Genomic DNA, 20733 nt, shown 5'->3' on the forward strand with positions numbered 1-20733 from the left:
ACAGGCTCGAGATGGCAATGACAATTTCCGTCGCTAGAGATCAAGTCATTTCCATTACCCCTCAAACAGGTGATGTGTTCTGGCCATTACCTGTTGTCGCAAAGAGTAGAATAATAACAATGGAATGGATCAGGGGGTTCATCGTGATTAGTCCGAACTACTCCACTTCCCCAACCTTAACTGGCTAACCCTTAGGGTTGGAGATAACGATAGGGCTAGCGTAGAGCTAACGGGACCACGCATGTTATTCACTCCTCAATTTCGATCTTCCTGTCGTCTCATCTCATTACAATATCATCTTTAGCCAGCTAATACCTAATGTGACATTCTTATCATCGAGGCGATGATCATGATACACTATTTCTCATCACATCAACGTCGTCATCGCCATGGCTGCTCCTCCCGCCAAGCGGCAGCGCAAACTGGTGGTTCTCTCATCCTCAGATAACGAGGAGTCGTTTATAACGTCGCCTTCAGTGGAGATCAACAGTCCCGAGAAGAAGAACAAGCCTATGCTGGTAGGTTCTCCGTTACCCTCCCCTTCCAAATCCTGCCCAAGGTTGAGCTAACCTATTAGACCTACTCTAGATCAGCGACTAACACCAATATAGTATCACGCGAGAATCCATCGAAGCGGGTTAAGACAACAACAACATCAATGAGAGCAAAACCCGAACCGAGCGAAAAAGGTAATACGCGCGCACCTTCTCGACGATCAAAAAAGGACTCGAAAGTGGAAGTATCCTCACCGTCGCCACAGAAAAAGGCTCGTCAACAAAAACAGCAACAACAAGGCGAACCGACGCGGTCATTGCATAATTTCTTCCAGCCTGCGACCGATGAACAGCGATGGTCGTTTAGTAAGTCTGATGCTGGTTCACGGCAAGGACAGCATGGATCATCTTTTGCGGAGGAGTTGGAGGATGATTTGATTGAAGATGACTGGCTTGAAGACGACTGGATTGAGGATGATGTGCTCGGGGATGCAAGTGGGCCGCAGAAGCTTACGATCCGAGATTCGGTCAAAAAGCACGACTCTAAAGCTCCAAAGCCTGCCTCGCGAGCTTCTAAGCGGTTTATATTGGATGACGATCCACCTGTCAAGCGGACAGAGGTGACCTCTACAGAAGAGACTGATCGAAGACCTTGGTCGGAGAAATATGCGCCTCATGTTATAGATCACTTGGCCGTTCACAAGAAGAAAGTAGCCGATGTCAGGGAGTGGCTGAGTGCTGCGCTGTCTGGGAGAAGTCGACATGTGAGCTTTGAAGTGTGTCTACTGTTTGGTGATCATTCTGACGACGTGATAGAAAATACTTGTATTACATGGTCCAGCAGGATGTGGAAAGACAACTACTGTCTCGCTGCTGTCTGATGAGCTGAAGTTCGACATTATCGATTGGAAAAGTCCATTTAGCACTGATAGCGGCAACGGTCAATATACTTCTTTGAGTGCGCAATTGGACGATTTTCTAAGCCAGCTGAATGGATTTAGCGGTCTCGATCTCAGCTATTCTTCTGCTTCTTCTTCTTCTTCTTCTTCTTCGGCATCAAAGTCTTCGATTTCTAAACAGACACCAGGGCAGACAGCCAGAAAAAGAGTGATATTGATAGAGGAGTTCCCGGCCAATTTATCTTGGGGATCTACCACGTTGTCCTCGTTTCAGACTTCTCTCCGTCGGTATTTGGCTTCGAGCTCGCCCGGTTCACGAAGTATATTCGGAAGCACAACAGACACGACACCCCCTATTGTCATTATCATTTCCGAGACAATGTTGGGCTCAAGCGGGTCAACATCTGAGAATTTGACCGCGCACAGATTACTCGGCCCAGAAGTATATACTCACCCAGGCGCAACGACCATTGAATTCAATCCTATAGCGCCCACCTTCATGCTGAAAGCTTTGCAAGTTATTTTGAAAAAGGAAACCAACAAATCGGGACGTCGGGAGATCCCTGGTACCGAAGTACTAAAAAAATTGTCTGAGTTGGGTGATATCCGAAGCGCTATATCAGCACTTGAGTTTCTCTGCGTGCGAGATGTTAGGGGTAGTCAAGGATGGAGTGGCCGAGCCTCTTGGAAATCGACAACAAAGAGTACAGTTCCGCTTACTGCCATGGAGAAAGAGTCGTTGGAGTTGATTACACAACGAGAGACCAGTCTCGGGTTATTTCATGCTGTTGGTAAAGTGGTTTATAATAAGAGGGATGAGAATGTGGACCCAGGACAACAACAAGAAATTCATGTTGCGCCTCCGGGTCATCTACTGCACTTGGATCGGCCGAAAGTATCACAGGTATCTGTTGAGGATATGATGGACAAGACTGGAACGGACGTTCACACATTTACGGCTGCTTTACACGAGAACTACCCACCGTCATGTGATGGGTCGTCATTCACGGAGACGCTGGAAGGCTGCATCGAGTATCTGTCGGACAGTGACATCCTCGGCTCGGAGACTCGGTCGTTCTTATTCAACAGTAGGAACGGAATCGGGACAGCACGCACTCGTTTTCTAGGCTATGGTGCAAGTATTGACCGCTTACGACAGGACGAGATCAGTTTTTACGTTGCGGTGCGCGGGTTGCTATTCTCTTTGCCGTATCCTGTACGGAGAAAGATTGAACAGCAGTCTGCTTCTGCTGCCAAAGGCAAACATGTTGGCCCGTTTAAGCTTTATTACCCGACTTCTCAACGACTGTGGAAGGATATTGAGCAAGTTGATGGGTTGGTGAATCTGTGGGAGAGGCAGCTCCTGCTCGATCCTTCCGGGATCAGACGACCAGGCCACAGCCTGGCAGCTGGTCGTGACGGGGGCGTTGCGTCCTGGAAGACGAATGCGATGAATGCGAATTTGTCATTGAATACTGCCAAGCAACGGGATGATGAGTCGCAACAAATGCCTTTTATGATGTCTCGCGAAGACATGCTTCTACACTACTTGCCATATCTATCCAAAATCATGGGCGATACCCGTACGCCTCCTCGTGGACTGGACAGGATCACTCAATTCAGCGGCATCCACGCACCGAAGGAAGAAGACTTTCTAGATGATGACATGCAAGAAGACGTAGAGGCAACGAACGGTCATCGAGCTGGGATTCGAAGTTTGGATACAAACGAGGTGGTTCAGAAAAAGGAGGAACAATTGTTTCTGAGTGACGATGATATTGAGGACTGATTTATGATAGATTTACATCCCGGGATTGTCTGTACAATATTGCATAGCCGGAGTTGGGTGATTTATTATATAAACCCTGAATATTAATTAGCTAGTTAGTTATAGTTAGTTAACTAGTTACTGAAGCTATATTTACTATATAGTTAGTGTGGACGTAAATTACCATCGGAGTCTTCCGTATGCGTGGAACGTTCCGCGGGCCAAGGAAGCCACGTTCCAATTGCGGTGACATGTTACTCAATAAGTCATCAGTACTATACAGTACGTATCACATAAGCTAGGTATTATGAGTAGTTACTGTCCTGAAACACCATCAATTGATCTGAAAATACATCCACTACATTGTAGTTACTCTGTAGTAGTTCAGTATCAAAAAGATATTGATGTCTCGAGCACGCTATCCTCTGTGGGGCTGAGGAACAATGCGATCCACCACGGTCAGTACTCCCTCGCCATCTTTTTCCTATCATTTGCCTCTCGAGAAATAAACATCACTACTTTCAGACTAGTTTGATCGACTAGATCTTAGTCCAATTTACTCTCCCACTATCTGTGGCGCTGCCTTGTTGACTCCTGTTCTATTCCTCAGCAGAACTCTCAATCAAACCGAAACGATGCTACTGTGAGACAAAGACAGCGACATCGTAACGGCATTCCGAACAACTCCCGCTCCTCCGCCACGATGAAACGCGACATGACCGACAGAATGGCGAATGAGAAAGGGGACGAGGTTGTCGTGATGCATGACCATGATGATGACAACAATACCGAAAATAATGACAACAATATGGAGACCGTCACCGCCGGGATATTGTTCGCTGCATTGCCCAAATGGTTTGACGCGGCGATTGTTGGGACCTTGATTTTTGGCGGGTGCTGTGGGAATGTTTTCGCGTTGGAGGCTATTATCAAGTAGGGGGTCGCCTTCGTTCCCCCGCTACTGTAGAAGTGATACTGATAAGGAACAGAGACGAACCAGCCGCCGGCCCTCTGATCACCTTTGTGCAATTCGTGACTGTCTCGCTATTTACGATCCCCAGCTTCCTCTCCTGGTCCGCCGGAGCGTCGTCCTTTTTCATGAAAGCGCCGGTGATCCCTCTGCGGTCATGGACTATATACACTCTATTTTTCGTCACGGTCAACCTGCTAAACAACTGGGCATTTGCGTATCATATTTCCGTGCCTCTTCACATCATCCTTAGATCTGGTGGACCCACGGCGTCAATGATTATCGGGTATTGGTATAATGGTCGACGATATTCGCGCATGCAGATATTTTCAGTCATGCTGTTGACTCTGGGCGTTGTGGCTGCTGCATTGGCAGATGCAAAGGCACAGGGGAAAGCGATTAGTTTGTCGTCAGGAGGAGATGGAGACAAGCCAACATTGACTTTTGTCACTGGATTCACTATTCTGGCGCTGGCTATGCTTCTGTCGGCATTTCAGGGGGTCTATGCCGATCGACTGTATGCCACACATGGAAATACGCATTGGCGCGAAGCACTGCTGTATTCGCATATGCTTTCACTGCCATTTTTCCTACCAACGTATGCCCAGCTCTCGTCGCAGTTTCGCGCATTCATGTCTTCGCCGTCAATGCTGGCTGATTTACATCCCGCCGCGGTAGGATCTGTGCCACAGGACTTGATTGCGGGCAACGCGCTCAATAATGCGACAATGGCTGTTTCGCATCACGTCGCCGCTTCAATATCCTCAGCCATATCTCCATCTTCCATGGTCGCAGCAGCAGCAGCCGCTACGCCATCATCCCTCACAGCTCATTCGGGCAACCTCCTCGCACAAACCAGCAACTCATTCACCAACATCCTGTCTGCATCCACCGATGCCATGCAGCGGGACTTACTCACCACAATTCTGAACAAAACACCCAGCAAAATCTTCTATCTTATCGTCAACGCCTTGACACAATACATCTGCATCCGCGGCGTTTATTTGCTCGCTGCGAAATCATCTTCGCTAACCGTGACCATAGTCCTGAACATCCGCAAATTGGTCTCGCTCCTACTCTCAATCTACATCTTCGGCAACTCCCTTGCTGCCGGGGTCCTGATTGGTGCTGGCTTCGTGTTTTTGGGTGGCGCGTTATATGGCGTTGGTAGCGCGAGGGCGAAGAGCAATAAGATGAATTCTGCCTCTGCGACGACAGAGTTGCATTATCGCCATAATCAAGAGAGAGGTGCGAAAAGAGCGGGGATGTCGTCGCTGTTTTCGGTGGCGAAGAATAACTTGTCGTCTTCGTCGTTGGGTATGAGGGAGACGAGTCCGACGAGGAGCAGGAAGGTCAAGGTTTGATCTTCCCTCTATCTCTAGTTGAAATATAAGTATGAGTAGTCGAGTTTTTGAGTGGGTTGTATAGTATGAAGTCCATATACATAGTAGAATTGGTTGATTGTTGGCAGATAGATAGTATAAATAGATACATACATTGCACTGCTTTGGTTTGGTTGGATCCGATTACTTCAATTGGAGAATGGTAGATAGATGGGAGTGAGCAATACAAATACACACACAATCAAAACATATCGCCCAAGAAAAGTCCCCCTCGTACAAAGAACGAAAAGGAAAATGATGATACAGTGAAACGGAAAACCCCAGACAGTAAGAAAGTCTAATAAACTACAGAACCTCACCCACGATCTTCGCCGCCTCTTTATACGTCTCCAATAATCGTTCACATTTCTCCCGTTCGGCTTTGATGCCGTCGTCTTCATACAGCAGATCGCTGAATAATTCTTCCTTGTACAGTTCGCTGACGAGTCGGTTTTGGACGACGTCCTTGCTGTGGTTGACGAGCAGGTGCATGACTGCTTTAGGCACTTGGTCGGCGATGGTTTCGCGGACAATGTTGAAGTAGGATGATATCAAACGGCGGATGAGTTCCGTTTCCATGATTTCGCGATCGGTTAAGTTTGGTTCAACGTTTTCGGTGGGCTACACACGTTAGTTTTTCTTTTCTTTTTTTTCAATAATATGATCTCGCTTGGGATGCGTGGACTTACGAATTGTGCAACGTCCCGGCCATAGTCGGAAACTGGGGCGCTGTAGTCTTCCTGGGGTATCGCGGGTGATCGAGCTTCGCTACGGCGTATACTTTGGCTGATACTTGGCTCGACGGTATGGCCAACACGTCGGCCCTGTCCGGCTTGTGTTGGTTGAGGGAGTGGTCCTGACGATGGCACTCCATCTTTACCAAAAAAGTAGTTCAAGAACGAATCTCGGGCGGTGTTTGCAGCTCCAAATACCGGCGGTGAACCATTTACTCCAGTCTCAACATGCGGAGACATTGTCCTCTGACCTGCTGCAGTTCCCCGAATAGGCAAGTTTCTGCTTTGGGACTCTGCATGCTGGTCTTCATCTTCCTCTGTAACTCCGTTGGTTTCGCCCATGTCCTTCAGCCTTCTCTTTTCCCGCTTCTTGCGTTCTTCAGCGAGTATGGCTTTCTTTTCCTGTTCCTGCTTGTTTTGCACCACGGAAGACATAGCGGCGGCTGCGCCTAGGAAATTCGGGTGGTTTGTGTTGATGTATGCTCTCTGTATAGCAATGAGGGATTCCACATAGGTTGAGCACGGTCCTAAACGCTCGCGGAGGAGGTCAGACACGACTTCAATGAGTTTGCCTTGAAGACGCGGGAATCGAGACAATTCCTGAGATCCGCAAGTGTGGCAAATCTTGATCAATTCTTCATATACAAGTTCGACACATCTTTGACTGGGGATTTCCAAAAGTTTGATTTGTGGTTTCACCAGCAGATCAAATGCCAGTTCTGGCACGAATAAGCTAGGTCGCGGTCCAGTCGAGTTTCGTATGGCTGTCCTGATATCGTATACTGTGAGGTTGTGAGTGGGGTCGATAGTTTCTAACGAATGACCAAAAACAGAGTTGAAAATGTAGTATATGCGAGCACCGCCGCAAAGTTCTTTCGTCGATATTTCTGAAGATGTACCGTCGATCGAAGAAATAAATGATGATGCAAAGCGGGTCATCAATTGTAGAATGAGAGAGCCTCTGTGTTCCTTTCCACTGAACTGTTTGTTTCCGTAGCTAGCCAATTCTTGCTGCGTCTGTCCCATCAGAGTATTGAGTCGAGCCTTGATGTCTGGGAGTCTATCCCGGATATGTGCCATCAATGTCGAGTTCAATGTCTTGGCGAGAAATTGGGTTCCGCAACGTATGGCCATGTTTCGGTATGCTGGGTGGTGCCTGAAAAAGTCTGCCTCAGCCTTCAACGCCTCGCTCAGTGACTTGCCGCTCTGGATATCTTGCTGAGATCGGTTGACAACACCAATAAAGCCCAGCTTCAGTGGATAGACACGACCAGACAGGATGTCCAACGCGTTGGTGCCGTGATCCATGAGATCCAATTTGGTCAACACGCCAATAGTCCTTCGTCCCATCGGGTCTACATGGCGCGCAAGCTTCAATGCTTCCGAATTGACAAGGTCAACGTTTGCAGGAGAGACGGCGAGAATGATACTGTTGGGCTTCGCAATGTACTCTGAGATGAGGGTCCGGGTTTGTTTCTCAATGTCAGAAGGCTGGTCGCCGATTGGCACCTTGGTCAAACCAGGCAAGTCGACCAGAGTCAAATTCAAGACATGAGGGGAGAAAATTTTCAAGTTAATCGGTTGCCGGTTGATACCCTTGTTGCTTCCTGCTATGCGTGCCGTCTCATTTTCAATCTCTTGTTTCACCTGAGCGAAGTCCTCAAATTTTCGTCCCGGCAAATGATGAAACTCGGCCCATTCTCCGTGTGCGGCCAAACTGCTGTCGTCTTCTTCGTCGGAGACATTGATCAGTTGCAGAATCAAGGGTCTTCTCGTCACGATTCCGCTGCCCCGGGGAAGAAAGTCGCGACCAACGATATTCTCTAGGACGGAGGACTTTCCGGAAGATTGCGAACCGACCACAACCTTCAAAATAATGAGTATTAGCACGGAGTATGGCCAACTTGGCTAGTTCTGTTTAGGAAGCTTACAATCTGCGGTAGATCGAGAGAATCGTTGCCGATGGTATTGAAAACCAGGTCCTGAAGTTTGTTTACCGTGACGAGCAAATCATCACCGAGAGAGGCCATCTTGTATTCAATGCGAGTTATTGAGCCCGCTCACTGAAGGAAACCGCAATGACTTTGTATCGCTGTGCAGGGGCGTAAATATTGGCGATTGTTGTGACAGTTTTTTAAAACGGGTCAAACGCGGAGACGTAACAGGCACAAGGCGGAGCGAATCTTTCAAATTGTCGCCTTGTAAACAGAGCTAGCTAGCTAGCTTTCGTATAAGGAGAAAGCAGACCCTCCGCACAGGAATAAACGAGAAGAAAAGAAACGAAAGAAACAACGGAGATATACAACTTGTCGAAGTGAAGATAGTGGAGGGACTTCAACCAAGCTTGCCAGATGATCCCTGATAATGCCGCCGGATTCACGTGACGCAATCGCGCCAAGCACCGAGGCCCTTCTTGTCCTTGCTCAACTATCCACGGCATCAGATCTTTATGTCCAGTACGCACTGTTTGATTCAGCCACAGACGTCTTTTCTGCATTTATCTACAGTTTTGATCTCGGTTGCTACACGAGTCAGCTCCCAAGATGTTGTTGACCTGGTCATAGGTATTGGTGCAGCCATTTACAAACATACGGTTTGGATAATGTTATCGGACAGCGGCCATGTATCTCGTTTACAGTCTTCTCGTCTGTAGTTCATGGCTATTAGTCAGGCATTCAAAAAAGGGTTGAGGGTGTCTCGCCTGGGAAATCCCTTCGCGGACTCGAGGATCGATGCGGGAGGTGATGGACTCGGCTTTGATACAATCCGATCGAAGGAATAGCATCGTATCCGCCCTTCTGGTCAAAGTGTCAATATCAATTCAAGATGCGAGAAGAATGGGAAGGCATATCCCATGATATCATACTGCATCCTCACCGCACAAAGCGGCGACCCATACTCAGAAATCAGAACGAGAGCTCGTCCCTGGCCAAGAGTGAGCCTCTTCCACAAACGCCTTTGCCATCTTGATAGTAGAGGTCAATCCACCGAAACCCATATCTCTATCTGGCACCTTCTTCTTTCGTTCGTGAAAGTGGAAGGTTGGTGGTGGTGTTGTTGTTGTTGGTCGTTCCATATTTGCGAATGGTCGATTGATATTGTCCCGGCGTAATCGGCGTGGTCGATGCCGGGTTCCATGACGTGAGTTATACCGGAGACGTAGACTGTCTTTGTTTTTATAGCCCTCGCGATGTTATCTCATCGCTCCTGGATGATTTGGCATACTTGTTGATACTTGGCCGTCTGACCAATACCACCGGATCCGCAGCACCATACGTAAGTTCACATGTACCACCATTCTTCAAACGCTCCTGAAGAATGTTCCAAAGCTGCTGGTTACATTCAAGGGAAAAGCAGCACATACGTCAATGTGCCGTTTCAAGGCCGTCAATCTGGCGGTGTTATCTTATTTGGCTACGTATCAGTATGTTAAGAGCTGTGCTTGCGACGGGTTGTGCGGGGGAGATTGAATTGTGAGAGCTGCATGATTCTGTTGGAAAGAGAGCACAAGTTGACTAGGTAAGTTATGATACAGCAATAACGGATACCAGTATCCCTCTGCCCTCACCATTTGCGTTGCTGGAACGACAATTGGAAAAAGGACAGAGCTGCTGCCGCTGTTGGAGGAGATTCTCAAGAAGTCCATTTAGACACAGATTTCGTGCATCTGACAGATAGTTAAGCAGAATCCGCACTTTAGATAGATAGATAGTTGCCATGTTTGGTATACTGATTCGACCGATCTAGATTATCCATTTTGTACGATCTTCATGTCTGGCTGCATAGGTATTTATTTGGTGATCACTCAAGAAGCCCCGTATCCATGGACTCGAAATTAGCTATTAATCGGTGTATTTTGTGAATGTCCACAGTGTAAGCCTGTATCTGAAAAAAAAAGAGGTGTAGTTAATTTGTTTAGGTTGAAGTTGTTGTCTGGAGAACGCGGGTGCCTACCGGTAGGTCCGGTACCTCTTAGGTACGTAGTTAGGCCCGCTTACCTACGCCACCCGTTCAGGTCGTTGAGCTTCTCAGCACACTCGGCCACAACACAACATCCAAGAGCAGAACAGACAGACTCGCCTCTTCATACTCCCCCAAAAAGACATTCTCAATTTCTCTTTTATATCCTCTTATTCTACGAGGTTCTGTCTGTCTACTCGAACTAGTTACCAAGAGTAAGTACTCGTCTCTGTCATGTTGCCCCACTCGGACTCCTGCATGATGACATTGCTTGTGTACACCGAATATGCCTCCATCCCACCTACTACTCTGTACAGCCCATGACAACCCAATCTATTAAGCTGCGGCCTACAGCAATCCCAGTATCCCAGCAATTGCAACTGTCGCGATTCAAGGCTCAGTCACTTTTTACTCATTCATTGACACTCTATTTCTTACCAGCAGCGCTGCCATTGTATGCGATACGATAGATACTCCGAGACCTACCTCCCTCATTCCCAGCATCCGCATCAATGGCGTCCCTCAACCTCTCTACAAACGGCCCGTCGATTACAAAGAGCTACCAAGCCATCGTAAACGCCGCCCCAGCTACTACGGGAGCTGCTGCTTCGCCGACCTTTGCGCAATGGGCCGTGTTTGGTGTGACGACTCCGCTCGTCAACGCATTTCAGCCAGATGCGGGGAACAAGGAAAGCGTATTGAAGGTTCAGAGCAGCGCTGGTGGGTGACCGCGAAACAAACGATTGAGATTCAAAAGTAGAACAGAACAGGGCTGACCTACTCGTGAAATTTATAGAAGGAGAATTGGCGGATTTGATCGAGGATTTCTCCGAGGGCAAGATTCAGTTCGCGTTTGTGAGAGTCAAAGACCCCAACACAGGGCTTCCAAAGAACGTTCTTATTGCATGGTGTGGAGAAGGAGTGCCTGAAAGGACGAAGGGATATTTCAACAGCCATCTTGCTGCAGTGGGACGCTTCCTACAAGTAAGGGATAACACAACTCATATCGCGATTAGCAAGCTAACAACTCCTCGCAGGGATACCATGTCCAAATAACCGCTCGATCCGATCGTGATTTGACGCCCGAAGGCATCCTCCAGAAAGTTTCCGATGCTTCAGGAGCGAAGTACTCGGCAACCGATGCCCCCGCCCCGCGTGAACCAGTCAAACCACCTGTGGCCACAAAGCCAGTATTCACAGCCAGCCGATCCGGTGGTGTTGCACCCCCGCCCGGCGCTCGTAGACTTCCTGCTGTTTCAAGAGCCCCAGTTGTTGTTGATGATGATGATGATGGATGGGGCGCCGATGCACCGCCAGTGACCCGCACACAACTAGAGAAGGTGCCGTCCGCTTACAAACCTACGAAAGTCGATATCAATCAACTTACATCTCAAAAACAACCCGAATCCCAGTTCAGACGAGCCCCTGTCGAGGAGAGGTCGGATGTGGTCAAGGGTGGATATCAACCTATTGGCAAAGTAGATATCGCAGCTATTCGACGACAAGCTCGTGAATCTGGACAAGGTGGCGACGAGCGACCAGAGCCTGTCAAGGGAGCTTACCAACCAGTTGGTAAAGTGGATATTTCTGCAATCCGTGCTAAGGCTCAGCCGGCACAAGAACGAGCTGTTCCTGAGCCGCATCCTGAAGAGACTGAGCAACCTAAGCCATTGTCAGAGCGTTCAGCCGCATTCCAGCAGCCTTCTGAACGCTTGACGAGTCTTCCCAAACCCAAGGTTGCAAACAGATTTGGCGGTTCTTCCAATTTCACTGGTACAAAAGCACCTCTTCCTACTGAGTTCGGTGTTAAGCCCACTACAGCCCCAGTCACCTCGACCAGCAGAACTTTTGCTGATGAAGGAGGTAAGACTCCCGCTCAGCTGTGGGCAGAGAGAAAGGCTAGGGAAAGAGGCAGTGCGTCTGCTCCTAGTACACAACCAAGCGAGCCAGTGAACAGACAAGTTTCTGGTGATGGCCGTTGGAAGAGCTCATACACTGGAAAGTCCTGGGCTCCTGTTCAGACAACCCACACCGGTCACTCTGCAAGCAGCGCAACTGCACGATACGATGGTGAAGGGCCATCAGAGCCCGCATCTAGAGACATTCCCCTTTCAGAAGATGTCCCACCACCTCCTCCCTTGAACAACAAGCCAAATGCTGGCCAGAAGATCCCATTGCCTGGCTTACCTACAGCACCGGTACCTACAGAGGAGGAATATCCTGAAGAGGAAGAAACCAAGTTGGATATTCCAGCACCAGCTCCTCAACCACGCTCTCCTACACCACCTACTCCAGTTGATAGAGAGCCCTCTCCTATTCAGGTCGCCATGCCTGTCAGCCGCACAGCTCCTGAGACCCTAGTACAAGATGCTCACGAGGAGATCCACTCGCCACCACAGGCTCTCCCGATTCGCAGTATGGAGCAAGTTGTTCCGGATGAGACTGAGCTTGAGCAGGAGCATGGTCGTGCAGTTGCTGAGACCTCCGCACACGTCGCACCCTCATCACAGTCCATTCGCGCCATTGTCCAATACGACTATGAGAAAGCCGAAGATAACGAGATTGAGCTGAAAGAAGGCGAATACGTTACTGACATTGAAATGGTTGATGAAGACTGGTGGCTAGGTGTTAACGTGCATGGCGACCGCGGCTTGTTCCCCAGCAACTATGTCGAAATTATTGAGCAGGCTTCTGATGTCGCTCAGCAAGAAGAAGACGTTCCCCATGAGGATCATCACGCACAGGAGCCCGAACCAGAGCCTGAAGTCAACCACCATGCAGAGGCGGGTCACACTGGCCACACTGCAACTGCTCTGTATGATTACGAGGCTGCCGAAGACAACGAATTGAGTTTCCCCGACGGAGCCAAGATTGTCAACATTGTAAGAAATACCCACTTCATATTTGAATGTACATCCAGATATTGATTGACTTTACAGGAATTCCCCGATGATGATTGGTGGTCTGGTGAATATGACGGCAACGTTGGTCTTTTCCCAGCTAACTACGTGGAATTGGATCAGTAGAGTGAGGTGCTTGAACTTCGATTATACTATATTCTTTCTTTCTTTGCGACTATTTGGTTTTCGTTGGCGATAGCATCAGAGCTTGCTTGATCAACTGCTGCAAATGAACAAATTCCTTGGAAATAAAAAAGATGAGAGTGGATTATTGAGCGAAATTGTAAATTTGAGTATTTATAAAAATTTGAATTCTACAAAATGATAAGTCCATCAACATCTATTGTTGATTCTATAACGATCCAGCATCAAAACAAAACTCCTCATTCCAATCTATAGAGAGATATGAATCAAATCTCATCGGATCATTGATATTGTCGATCTCGCTAGGGATTGTATTGAATATGGACCACAGATATGCTTCTTCCGATCCGTTGCCATTTGCCGCAGTATTATTATCTGCCCATTCAAGGTTCCTCTTATTTAAATCTCGGTTTAGTTGCGATACAAACTCGGTATAGTCTCTCTTGACTGGTTCCAGTAGTCGCTCGTACTCCTTTAAAGAGGGCTGATAAAGCTTCGGCGGGGCAGCGGGTTTAGTCGATCAACGATAGCGTGGGACTTAGTTAACTAGGTGCATAGCTAAGTTAGTTAACTTAACTACGTAGTTCACGGAAGTTGTTTGTTAAGTTAGTTAACTAGTTAAGTTACTCCTCATTTGCTGATATAATCTAGTTTGGCATCATGTTGTGATCTTGTAAGTTCTAACTGCGTTTTGGAATATTAGAGGGGAAACTATAATTGTCAGTCAAGTTCAGCCCTCCATCAATTAATCATGTTGCAACAACTAGACTGTGAAGGAACACGCTTTGAAGTAAGCTTGGTATGGCCGTAAGTGTTTGGCTTTCAGATGGCCAATATTTTCGCAATAGATCAGCAAACAACATGGCACAGCGGCGAAAGGGAAAATTATTCGCTGCATCGCTTTCTATACAGAAATGTTTCAGCAGCACTGCCGTCTAGTCTGGCCGCTGTTGTTCAGCCATTTGGGGAGAAGATAAAGAAGACATGGCCAGATTTACCCGAGGAGATGCAAGGTAAGAGAGGCCGCACCAAGAGAGAGACTTGCCAACTATCAGGCTGGCTGGATGATAAGGAGTCGCGGACGGCTCGGGTCAGCCACTGGTGGATATTGTAGCGTTGAAAGTGCGAACCGAGATCGCATTTGGCAAATTCTCAGACGGTTACACCTCCCTAGCATAGCATTCAAAGGACAATAATGCCTTCCTTGGCCAGAATTGGGATATTAGTGGCCAGTCTGTCCCAAGTGTGGTAAACAAGCTGATTCGGCCGTCCAGTGGCAAGAAAAGCAGAAACAAAACCTGATCCTGCTGAAAATCACGCAGGCTAATAAGCTGACTATCCGGATAATGACCGAGGCAGGCATTATTGGCAAGATAAGATACAATCATGCGGGTGTAGGAATCTGTCTAAATGCGTTGAGAGCGCCAGGGATAGACCCAAATCGCCTGCCTATCCATTTAGCCCTGCGACAGCTTCAGCGCTAACGAAGCTGTCCAGATGCTTGAGAAACGGGGCGGGGCGTCATCATCACACATGTTGGTTGCGGATAAGAATGAAGCCTTTGGCGTTGAGTCATCTTCAACGACAGTGCAGAAAATAAAAATAGATGATCAGGGACGAGTTATTCATTCATTCAAATCTCTTTCTTCTTACTCATCTTGGGGTGGTTGACACGAAATGGCTGGGAGATTCTCCATTAAGAGTCGATCGAATGCGTGAGCTGTCGGAAAATCTGAGTCACGTCCCGGCGTGGGATACGATATCAAAGGTTTTTGAAGACGAAAAGAACTCTCCGGCTTCCATCTGCCGACATGAGATTGGAAGCAGTACGGTTGGGACATTGTTTAACATTGTGATGGATTTGAAGCAAACACGCGTCGTAGTGCGAAAGGGTAAACCGAGTCAGGTAGAGGAAATGACATTCTAATTTGTGACACTTTGGTCTTGAACCTTTTTTTTTGGTAGATATATGCCTATATCATGAATCTGAGGTTGATGTGATATTTTTCGCCCTCGAAAAGGAAGGAACCGTATAGATAAGATAAGCGTAACTTTATCTTATCGCGATGCCAATAACATAACAGGCTAGTCCAGAACTGGCTAGTCTTCCGTGGTCCGATTGGTCGGTGGAAGTGAGGCTGACATGCAAAGAGCCCCGCCCACCGCCTTCCTTACTTTCTTCCTTCCCTTGCTCCGCCTGGAATGACTTCGCCAGAGTCTACACCTCGTCAACCTTGAACCTCGCCAAGCACGATCATTCGACGCGTTGATACCCCTGAAGAATGGAATCTTTTGTTCGTTCCATCGCGTCAGGCCTTCCCTGAGCGTGGATCCTGTCTTTTGTTTTGTTGTTATTTTCGTTCTGGAACCAACAATCGGTTCTACCCGGTTGTTGATTCAGGGCTTGCTGTTATTTCATTTTTCTCTTTGAGTCACGTCTAACTCCCGCAAAGGAGCCGAGAGTCAATACTCCGTGGCGGTGTGGATTTCTTCCTCGAGGCTCATCATTGCTAATGATTCCCGAGCACTACCCACTCGTGTAGTGTTCAGCATTAGCTTCGAGATCTGGAGCGACAATTCATCCCTCACTACCCTCGTTGTAGGCCCGCAGTGGACTACACTTGATTCCTTGCCAGATTTGCCTTCACCTCTGACTTGGTTTCTTTCTTTTTTCCGCTCTGGACTCCCGCCGAAGGAATTTCGATTTGAAGACTGCATATGCATAGATATGCCATTCTAACGCATCTCTTGCAGCTGTGACTGCCGCCTCGGTCTAGTTTTAGTATCATTTCATCATTTCATCTCTCTAAAATGGATTCGGCTGCCACCAATATTTTGGACGATCACCCCACTGGAGAAGCTACAGCATCCCATATGGAGTCCCTTTTTCACCAGGATAATGATGCTATTCTTCAAACGAGCGACTCGTGTTTAGACTCATCTGAGTCGAAGCAGGACGACCGTTTCCCTCAAGTTGATTCAGCAACACCTGTTCCAGGACGTAAACGCAAGCTTCACCCATCCAGAGGAGATCACATTGATGGCAACCCCTTAGGCGAGCCCTCTTCCAAGGAAAGCCCTAGTGGATACATACATATATGTCACAACGATTCAGAACGCGCAAAGAAGCGCAAATTAGATCATGATAGGACCGCATCTGATAGGTCGCTGCTTCCCATGGAGATTTGGCATTACATTTTCTCATTCCTCGATCCCAAAACCTTAGGTGCTTTACTTCGTGTTAATAAATCTTTCCATTTATTTCTTGCATCCAAACAGCCCACCCCAGCAGAGAATTCTTCTTCGACTCATGGTATCCTCAAGCCACTATCTGCCAATTCCATTTGGTCATCTGCCCGAAAGTCATATCATTCTGGAATGCCACGACCGTTGGCCAATATGACTGAACTGGACATGTGGAGATTGATCGGGGCAACCACTTGTCAAGCCTGTGGAAAGAATGGCCTAACCAATCAGCTGCCCTCTACAAATCTCACTCCTTGGGAAAGGGGTCCAGGAACTAATGGAATCTGTATATTCTGGCCCTTTGGAATTAGGACATGTTCAAAATGTCTCCTTGAACATACAAAAAAGGTGCGTCTTTCAACTGTCTAGAATCTCATAGTCGCTTACACCTCGTTTACAAAGGATGTGGATCTTGTTTTGTCATCTTTCCCTAGTTTTCTTCTTCCAGGGCTTTCATTTGTGCTTCTCACTTCCTCCATGCATATGGTATCCAGTGTGGCTCTGCGCTCAGCTGATATTCCAACTGACCTACATCTTTCAAAATACTACTCTAACTTGGAGATCGACCAATTGATGAATGAGTTTCATCATGTGAAATCACTGGGTTCGGCTGCCTTGGAAGAATGGATGAAAGGATTGGAAAGCATGGGCAAAAGGAAATTAAGCGATGCCTCCCGTTGGGAGCAATGGGAGAATAGCGGTGGCTTGTACGAAACTCGACTTGGATACTACGGAAGAACCACTGATAATTCTCCCCACAGTCGTGGTATGCCTAGATCAGAGCGCTCATCGTTCTCTCCTACTGGGTCTGCCAATAGAACCACTTTTTCAGGCTATATTCGTGGTAAGTATAACTAGCTGATGGTTGGTATCATTACACAATACCGGGAAAGGCCTTCTAGCAAGTTAGCTATCGAAGCTAACGTTTTCATTAGACGCTCATAGTCGTAGGTCTGGATCCAGTTCACCGTATCTACCCACAAATTTTTCAACCAAGAATCAACAGACTCGTGGCGAACGAAGTCTACGCGAAGTGGATGAAGCAAAGGATTCACGAAGGGCGGAAATTGAGCGCCGTTGTTTAGCGCTACACCCACCTTTGACGGCCGCTGTTCTAAGCCATATGGATTCCTTCTCAGCGGCAATACAGATTCCCCATGAGCTTACTGACAAGGACTGGGAGTATTTAAAACCGCGTCTACTAGCCCAGAGAGAAATGGCTGAAAGCAAAGAAATCGAACGTTTGAAAGAGTCTCAGCTTTTGCAAGCTAAGACAGAAGAACGCCGACAGCAAGAAGCGCGCTCAAAGCAAGACAAACAAGCTTTGGATGATCAATGGGAAGATGCGCAGCGTTTGATCCGTGATCAGATCAATCTCTATGCTGACGAAATTATCAAGAAGAACTGGAACAAAGGGACAAATCTCACGAAGGATCAATGCGCTCAATTTGCTGCAGAAGTTTTGATGCATGTAAGAGCTAGATTCTATGCGCATGTTGAAGAGGAAGATGCTATTGCTCGGGCATCCGGTGTTGCTGTTAAATCAGATTCGATAGATGCGCCTCCCACGCGCAAGCTTATCCTCGAGAACATGAAGTGGGTTTTTGACAACAAAATCAAGCTTCTGACGCAACAGTTGGTAAAGGAGCTGTTCCTTTGTAACGGCTGTGAAAATAATTCAAGATATTACGGCTTTGAAGGAGTAGTCCAACATTATGCTGCGAAACATACAACTGCCTTGAGTTCTGGCAATGTGATAGTGTTCTGGCGCGCCGAGTGGCCCGAAAAACCTCCATTCCACCCCAATCCGAATGCTGCTAAAGCCCTACTCCATGCTAGCTCTCAAGGTGGGTTTGGTCAGCCACATAGCTTTCCACGACAGCAAGGCGCATCTGGCATTTATATTGGAACTCCCGAACAACGACATACCATTCTCACTGATTCGAACCCTTCATCTCGTGCTACATACGGACGTTCTCCCTTCCGAAGTCCCTATACATCTGCTTACATGCATGGTCCATTCCAACCGCCGTCGCCTCGTACCAGTCCCTACTACCCCGGTTATATGTTTCCTCCTCCGTCTCCGGCAATGGAGTCTGCACCAATTGATCCTTCGTCAGCATACAGCTCTCCTTATCATGCCCATGTGGTCCCAGTGAATCACCAACACCATGTTACCCAGGCGCCTCATCCATATCCATCCCCTGCTTACGGGACTTCTTCGCCATCTAATCAAGGTCTGCTCTATAAATTACCTCAATCTGGGCATAGCAATGTTCTTGGGCCTTCTAGGAATGCTGCTAATCCAGACAACTATCAATTCCAACTGGACAACATGGCTCGGGTCGCTCGCGAAGTTTGGAATGCTACCTCGGGGATCAAAGACTTTGCTAACAGTATACGCGCCCATGTTTTAATACATCATGTGGCCACTACTATGCAGCTTCTGTTTCATTTCGATGCCTCCATTGCTCTGTTCCTAGATGGATTGAACAACCGTGCACAAATGAAACCATTGCGCGGCCTGAATGGACTTGATTGTAAACACTGCATTGACGGAGGAAATATAGAGCCAGGTTCACATCTGGGTAATTCAAAGTCATATGCTTTTCCAGCTCTTTTGAGCCATTTCCAGTCGATGCATATGCAACACGCCAGGCATGGCGTTGACATGGAACCCCAGGAGGAGAAATCTGGCCCTGATTGGAAGATAGATATGATTGCTCTTCCTGACTTATCGACATTGAAATTACTGCAGCATAACCCAGGCATGGACGATTTCAAGTTGCGAATTATTTCTCAAGCCTTGCCTGGAGTTTTCCAATCTTCATTACCGAAACTTCCTCCAGAAACCTTCATGACAAAACGTTCTCCAGCTGTGCACCACGCATATATGGCAGACCAGCGGCTGAATCATCATTCGCCGAATATCCACCATGCCCAGAGAGTGGAATACTCATCTGTCCCCGGACCTAGGGAATTTCCACCGGATACTGTTCCAATTGACACTATATCCGGAAGAAATTATCTTTCGCGTGACCCGATTTCTCGGCATGATAGTCCAAGTGCGCCGCCTCTCTATGATGAGAGTCGCAGTTACGATCGTGGTGCTCATTATCCGGCACGGTCTCCTCGTAGGTTGATCGTTCGGGCCCGGTCCCCTCGTTATATTCGTTTACACCACGAGTATGATTATAGAGAAGATGATGCAGATGATTTAAGCTCGGGACATCATGACAGATACTACATACCAGTATCAACACGGCCAACTATGTCGGATCGCTCCAAGTATGGATGCCGGTCTATACTACCCGAACAATATGAGGGAGACATTCCATTACAGCAGCAACGCGTCGAGAGACAACCCCATCCCACTCGGCCGTCTGAAGGGCAAGAAACTTCCGAAGGATCGATCCTCCCAAACCACCCCACTTCTGTTATCCCTAGCCATGAAGATTCTCACCCAAATGCTGGAGAGATTACCGCCGCAGATCAATTTCTGAATACATTAGTACCAGGTCAGGAGACGAGCTCGGAACTATCAAGGAACGACTCGTCGTCGTCAACTTCAAAATATACAGGCTCGCGCCGCCGTATTCCAGCAGGTGACGACACTACTGTGGCATATTACAGCCAGGACAATGCCTGGAGCCAACGATGGGATGACCATCCTGGTTCTGTCAGAACACATGAATCAGTTCCACGAGAGGGTAGATATCGTGCCAGATCTCCTGAAGTGATTCAACTGCGGTCATACGGACGCAAGCCTTCTAGCGGTACTGCTTCTAGCATTACAATGGAATCCAGTAAAGTGCCACCCCATTCAGGCACAAGTCGATTCGACAGATATGAAGCTCTGCGTCAAGAATCCCTTCGGGGCAGTTCAAAGTCTCCTTCCATTGTCAAGGAAGATATATCGCGAGATGCACCGCTACTCTATTACGATGATCAAGATCCGCGCTCTCAACAGTCTCGACTACCACCCCAGCAGCAACAACAGAATATAGGTGATAGGGAACGTGATCTCCCTGGTCGAGGATATGTCCGAATGGAAAGAGAAAATAGTAGACGTAACTATAGAACTGGAGGCATCGTTCGCGACCCGGCGTACTATGATGACGCCATGGAGTATTGACCGTTTTGATGATCCACGAACATGATTGACGATTGCTAATTAAATATCCTTGTAACATTATTGCTTTAATTAACTATAGTTATATGTTAAATTATTCGAAA

The 20733-nt window shown here is 47.7% G+C and overlaps 5 protein-coding genes across 5 annotated transcripts; 4 read left to right on the top strand and 1 right to left on the bottom strand.

Moving 5' to 3' along the window:
* Positions 1–389: 389 nt before the first annotated feature.
* EYB26_007629 (uncharacterized protein) lies at positions 390–3182 on the top strand (the record flags this gene model as incomplete). The annotated part of the gene is made up of 3 exons (XM_054266894.1): positions 390–518; positions 578–1258; positions 1311–3182. 3 exons carry the CDS (start codon positions 390–392, stop codon positions 3180–3182), a joined length of 2682 nt encoding a protein of 893 aa, XP_054122869.1.
* A 422-nt stretch (positions 3183–3604) lies between these two features.
* EYB26_007630 (uncharacterized protein) lies at positions 3605–5495 on the top strand (the record flags this gene model as incomplete). Its single annotated transcript, XM_054266895.1, has 3 exons — positions 3605–3619; positions 3775–4094; positions 4151–5495. 3 exons carry the CDS (start codon positions 3605–3607, stop codon positions 5493–5495), a joined length of 1680 nt encoding a protein of 559 aa, XP_054122870.1.
* A 324-nt stretch (positions 5496–5819) lies between these two features.
* EYB26_007631 (uncharacterized protein) lies at positions 5820–8277 on the bottom strand (the record flags this gene model as incomplete). Its single annotated transcript, XM_054266896.1, has 3 exons — positions 5820–6134; positions 6203–8113; positions 8179–8277. 3 exons carry the CDS (start codon positions 8275–8277, stop codon positions 5820–5822), a joined length of 2325 nt encoding a protein of 774 aa, XP_054122871.1.
* Positions 8278–10719: 2442 nt separating this feature from the next.
* On the top strand, positions 10720–13233 carry EYB26_007632 (uncharacterized protein; the record flags this gene model as incomplete). Its single annotated transcript, XM_054266897.1, has 4 exons — positions 10720–10927; positions 11004–11191; positions 11245–13089; positions 13147–13233. The coding sequence occupies 4 exons, from the start codon at positions 10720–10722 to the stop codon at positions 13231–13233; spliced, it is 2328 nt and encodes a 775-aa protein (XP_054122872.1).
* A 2829-nt stretch (positions 13234–16062) lies between these two features.
* EYB26_007633 (uncharacterized protein) lies at positions 16063–20632 on the top strand (the record flags this gene model as incomplete). Its single annotated transcript, XM_054266898.1, has 4 exons — positions 16063–16845; positions 16900–17204; positions 17259–17341; positions 17433–20632. 4 exons carry the CDS (start codon positions 16063–16065, stop codon positions 20630–20632), a joined length of 4371 nt encoding a protein of 1456 aa, XP_054122873.1.
* Between the last annotated feature and the right edge of the window lie 101 nt (positions 20633–20733).

This window comes from Talaromyces marneffei, chromosome 6, assembly GCF_009556855.1.
Source record: "Talaromyces marneffei chromosome 6, complete sequence".
NCBI lineage: Eukaryota > Fungi > Ascomycota > Eurotiomycetes > Eurotiales > Trichocomaceae > Talaromyces > Talaromyces marneffei.